Below are 5,641 nucleotides of genomic sequence, written 5' to 3' on the forward strand. Positions count from 1 at the left end.
GGTGTCTGTCATTTATAACCACGCAGCATACTTAAACTTGCAGTTCAAGTGATCAAACAGCAGCAATAACAGACCAATTTATTTTTTATTGATGTACCAACTCAGCAGTTTCAGTCACCAGACTGATTTAAAACAGTAATTATTTTCACGTGACATATCTAGTAGCCTAATTCAACACGGAAAGTTTGGAATGCATTGCTAACATAATAAACATCAACCTTTTTATTCTGAAAATGTACAAGTTCACGATTACTATGGCTTACCTGACTTTTGAACTAACTTTTACTGCCTCTCAACCACTTACTTTAGGAAATCAGCGAAAAATATCAGTACTAAAAAAAACTTGGGTCGATTATATATGTTAGTTTAGATTTTAAAATATTTATAAAATATTGTTTACAATATATACACAGGTGGTCTCTATACAACTCCATAGAGAAACTTTACTTCAAAGTAAGATGAGCTTAAACCTAAGCAAAAGGGAAAAGCTGTGATGCTAATAAAAAGTTAAGTGCTAGAGCATAGAACGATAGCAATGCAGACGCACAGCAGTTAAGAAACTCCAACTCCCCATATTACATGAACATTATGAGTTAGTAGTAACAGGAATGGAGCAACCTACTAAATTCCACAGTTCTGTCAAACTCCCTTGTTCTGCACATCACTTGTTAGATGCAGATTGAGCATGAGAACATCAAGGTAAAGCTTGTTCACTGTTAACACAATCAGAAACCCAGCAGGAGCAGGAGGTGGGATGGATACATGCTATTTATTCACAACGCACTCTGTTGAGGGAAAACGCACAATTCGTGTACATCCTACAACAGGGACCCAAAATGAAGAACCTAAATAGAAGTTTATGCACATGAAGTGCTACGTACCTATTTCGCGGGACCAAACATATTATATAGCAGCAATTAAAACCACTATACGAGCGCAGCATAACCCGATATATTCGCACAGTGTAAACAACTCAGTGCTAGAAGTTTGAAACAGAACGTGTCCTGAATTTTGTCAAATGAGTTCTAGGAAGTGATAAATTAGCTATTTTCCACGTATTCCACTAAGGTTTTCCAAAAATGAACGCAACTAAATCAATTACGACCTAAAAACCTACTACTACATGGTCTAACCTGAAAACAAAAGCTAGTTACACAACTAAGAATAACACACTGTAAAACATACCTCAAACTGCAGGATACGCATAAACCTTGTAAAGTGCTTTTGTCACGACTCTGACACAAAATACAGCTGCCAATACAAAAGAGTCATTAAAAAGAACGACTGTCCTTCTGTGGATCCCCAATGGAAACTTGCTCAAGTTCAAAAAAATACCCCATGGTCTTAAACTAGTAAGAGATCACATCTTCATGTTGCCTCTTACCTGAAAACCAGAGGGAGGAGACAGGCTGCAAACACAGGTATCCCACACAACACGGGGAGTCCCAGGGATTGCTAATGTGTTCCTATTCTGTTTTTCATTGTTAGGTATGTAATAGCTAATTAAGCCACTTTTAAGTACATGCCTCAGTTCTAAATCTGTTGTCACTGTCTGTATAGCATCGCTAACTTTAGATTTTATCATCTACTTGTGTACTGTAAAACTGCATAAATAAGAAGTTACCACAAATGTGTTTTCTATATACATAGAACTGCCTCCTGAAAATTGTGATCTCTTGTGCAATACATACAAAATGAATGTGTTAAGTCTTCTCATAGCTTAAATGCCAACAAAACTCAGGCACTGAAACATATTCTACTTGCAAAAAGCATATTATAAAAAATTCTCATGGACTATGAACACCAGCTTCCCAAAGTGAAGTCTGCTCCTGCTAATCCCTCCAGATCAAGGGGAATTATATTATTACATCTGTTTGTTATTGTTCATTCAAAGGGTTTTCACCCCAAAAGCACATTAGTAAGATACGAGCAAGAAGTGAAAATAAAACAGCCTGTGCTGGGCAAAGAGGCCAATAGAACCGCTAGGGATTTGAGGGTTTGCAAGCTTTCACAGCAAATTAACTCACATCTTTTTAAAAGCGTTTTTGTTTTTCTGGAAAAAACAAGTAGCTTTCCCAAGTGACTTCTCACACTGTTTCAGGAAATATCTTTTATTACTTCCACCCATCTTCCAAATTGGTCCTGCAATTTTACAGGCCCATCTTTGGCAACCAACTTTGGATGTATGATAACCAGATGATAACCTCTGCTTCACCATCACTTTCGCCAGGTACTCAAATGCGTTAACACTCAAAGTTACAACACAACAGGATCAATACAGAACACGTGCACAGGACACTGAAACTGGCTTCAACAGAAGTCATGAGAGATACAGGGGGTGCTTTTTAATATCTAATGCAAAAACTCGTGCTGGGCGCAAGTATCACCTAAAGTAAAACCTCGTCAATTGCTGTGTTGCCAACTGCTGCAAAACCCCTCGACACAAGTCAGGCAGCAGAACAGTGTCAGTAAATAAGCCAGCGCTGACTTTTTTTTTTTTTTTTTAGACAAGCTGGCATGCGTTAGTTCTGCGATAATTGCTAACAACAAAGTCTCAGGAAGTGTGTGCTCAGTCTTGTCCGCTCGGTTCGCATTAACCCTCTGCAGCAAGCGCTGCAGCGAGCCCCGTTTCCCACAGCCTCCCACTTTCGTGGCCTAGTCACTCGTTTACTTACCGAAGACAAACCCGAGCCTGCGCTGCGCTCGAGCAACACCTCCACCCCTCAGCTAAATTTAAACCAGTCAAAAGCTCCTCGCACCTGGCTCCCCACCCCGGCACGGCGCCACACCCGGCCCGTTTCGCTTCATTCTCAAAAAAGCTGACCGACGGCGTGAGAAAGGAAACGAGCGGGCTGCCCGGCTGGCTGCATGCACGCCGTGCCGAGCCGAGCCGTGCCGAGCCGAGCCGCCAGGAAGCCGCGCACATCCTGTTCCCCGGCTCGCTGCCGAGCCTGGCGGGGCACCCGCCGCTGCCCGGGGCCGAGCGCACGAGAGGTTCGAGCCAGCGCTCCCCGGCCGCCGGCCTCTCTCTTTCGCTACGCCAAGAGACAGAAGCGTTAGCGGCCGTTTCGGAGCGGCCTTCCCCCGCCGACTTCCTGCACATCGATACTTTCGCAACGTCTGCCTGACAAACACGCTGATGCCCGGTGGTGGTAGGCAGGGAGGGACGGGACACGGCTGGCCGGCGGCCGGCTCGCGGATATCCTAGCACCGGGGGATGCTCCCCGGCCGCCCCGGGGCTCCGGCCATCCTCCAGCCCCCAGCCCCGCCAGCCCGCACCCCACAAAGCCCCTTCCTTTCCTTCCTTCCCTTCCCGGGGCTGCCCGCCGGCCGCAGCCCCAGGGAAGGCGAAGGCGCAGCGGCGGCCCCGCAGGACGGCCCCCGGGCTCGGCGCACCCGGCCTCGGCTCCACTTACAGATCTTGCCCCGAAGGTTCTGCAGCACCCGCACCTCGTCGCCGCCGCCGTCCTGGGCCGCCATCGCGCCAGCGCCGCCGCCTGCGCAGTGCACGGCGGGGGAGGGGAAGGAGAGAAGGGAGGAGAGGGAGGGAAGGGAAGGGAAGGAGGGAGCGGCCCCACCGCACGCCCCCGGGCCGCTCCGCCCCGCTGGGGGCCGCCGCCACCGTCCTCGGGGTGCAGCGGGGCGCAGGCGGGCAGTGCCCGCCTCACAGCCCGGCACCGGCACCCGGCGGCGCCCCGCCGCCGCCGCCCCGCTCCCTCAGCCTGTAACTCCCACGACGGCGAAGGAGGCCGTAGCCGTGAGGGGCGCGAACCGCCCGGGCTAACGGCCGGTCACAGGGCGATGGGGCGGGGCGGCGGAGCCCCCCGAGGGAGCGGCTGTGGGAGCTGCGGGGAGCCGAGCCTTGCCCTCACCTCACGGGCGTGCTGGCAAAGTACAAATAAAGCGTATTTGCCCTCACGGGGAATTAAAAGGCCTTTTCGTCACGTTTTCGCTGGGATTTCCTGAAGAGAGATCCTAACGTGAAACTCCGGGACCTCGCTGAGGGCTGGAATGAGCCCCGGTATCGGTGGTGGGCGGCTTTGCCTCGGCTCCCGCATCCACCCAGCCGCCAGGTGCAGATCCAGTTTGGTGAAACTCGGCGCGCTGAAGGTACCTCAGCCTCCAGGCCCTGTAGGCGCGAATTCTGGTGAAACCCTGTAGTGGTTGGCGTCCTAAAACAAAGAGGTACTTTAGTTGGGTAACAAGGGGAAAATTGAGTTCTAAAGTAGGTTAGTAGAGGATAAGGGTTCTTCACCTTGGGCCCAGAAAGTCTTCTTCGGTCTGCTCCTGCCAAAGGGAAGTTTGGAAAGTGCCAAGCCAGCATCTGTTATTTGTCTCTAACTGGAGTCCTCTGCCGTGGTTGCCTGACCATGTATTTCTCCCGCACAAATCTCACTGTTGTGATTATTACATGGCATGGAGCCACACAACCTGGCAGTCAGGCCCTGCTCTGTCCCACTCCCTGGTGGCTTTTCCTGCAGCTGTCAGCGTCCCACCCCATCCCTGCTCTCTGCATCATGGTTGGGAAAAGAGACATCTTTAGAGGTGGTAGGATGGGCTGGTGGGTAATAAGCTGCTTCGCTACACCAGTAATGGGTGAATTTGTATGCATGCAAAACACAGACCTGCACAAAGACATGCATTTGCATAAGGTGACTTTTACCTGCCAGAAGTGAGAGCTTTCCCTATAGTACAAATTGAGGGATTTGGTTACCTACAGTTGGTTTCCAGTAGATTGGCTGCCTTGTCCAACCCGTGGCTGGGGAACTGCAGGCAACCCTGTCAGAGCAAGAGTTTTGCTCTGAAACCTCCCTTGACCTGCGAACGCAGAGGTACAGTTACACTGTGTTGCAGCGTTTTTAAAATTAAACCATGTAAAACTAACTTTTCCATAACTCTCTCAAAATTTACGATGACAGTTGGAGTTTACTGTTTACCTTAATGTCACCTTCATCAGAAGAACTTTCTAATTAGCTTATGAAATAGGAGGGAGAAATATATATTATATGTAGCAAACTTCTATATACTTTTGGTTAGTTATGCATCTCTGCTGAGGACCATCCCAAAATGCCCTGCATAACTTAGCTTAAATTTAACTTTTAATGCAAGTTACAGACCAGTGACACCTAGCTGAAGGGGGAAGTACTTTGAATATGCATTCTATTTTGTATATACCTTTGTATTTCGTTATGCAATCAGGTATTTCCGTTCTGAACTCTCTATCTTGACAGTAGTCCCACAATATTTGAAGAACAGTGTGTAAAATACACAATCTATACTGCAAGGTTACTGTCAGAATTTAAATAAGACTTTTTACATTTCTGGTCCTCATGAGAAAGTATTTAAGGTGTTGCAAAGTCTTAAACACAGTTGACCCATCTCCCAATCCTTTAAGATACACAGCAAGTTGATTATCTTCACCTTAGCACTGTGTTCACCCTTAATGGTATGATGCCAGGAGATACTATCACTTCCCTTGACCTCTGGCATGTTCTCAATTAACCGTTTTGACCTTAATGAAGGGAACAATTGGGAACTGTGTTGCTTAATCTTATAATGAAATGTGCATTAGCAGATACATAATCCATATGATCCAGAAATACATAACATAACTTAAAAAATGGAGAGACTAGCAAAAAAA

The 5,641-nt window shown here is 47.7% G+C and overlaps 2 protein-coding genes across 3 annotated transcripts in view; one reads left to right on the top strand and one right to left on the bottom strand.

The window, feature by feature from the left end:
• The window catches only part of RASA2 (RAS p21 protein activator 2), a 52,515-nt gene extending 47,015 nt beyond the window's left edge, over positions 1 to 5,500 (bottom strand). The window contains exon 1 of one of the 2 annotated variants that reach the window (XM_048062877.2): positions 3,417 to 5,500. In XM_048062877.2, coding sequence (XP_047918834.1) covers positions 3,417 to 3,480 — 64 coding nt within the window. In that variant the 5' untranslated portion in view covers positions 3,481 to 5,500. Of the gene's footprint in view, positions 1 to 2,675; positions 2,974 to 3,416 lie in introns of those variants that run through there. The other variant, XM_048062879.2, reaches the window with a different exon arrangement.
• Positions 2,999 to 5,641, top strand: part of SLC16A14 (solute carrier family 16 member 14) — a 75,326-nt gene continuing 72,683 nt past the window's right edge. Inside the window, exon 1 of the mRNA XM_067002191.1 lies at positions 2,999 to 3,152. The gene's annotated coding sequence lies outside the window, so the exon portion shown is untranslated. The remainder of the gene's footprint in view (positions 3,153 to 5,641) is intronic.

This window comes from Anser cygnoides, chromosome 9, assembly GCF_040182565.1.
Source record: "Anser cygnoides isolate HZ-2024a breed goose chromosome 9, Taihu_goose_T2T_genome, whole genome shotgun sequence".
NCBI lineage: Eukaryota > Metazoa > Chordata > Aves > Anseriformes > Anatidae > Anser > Anser cygnoides.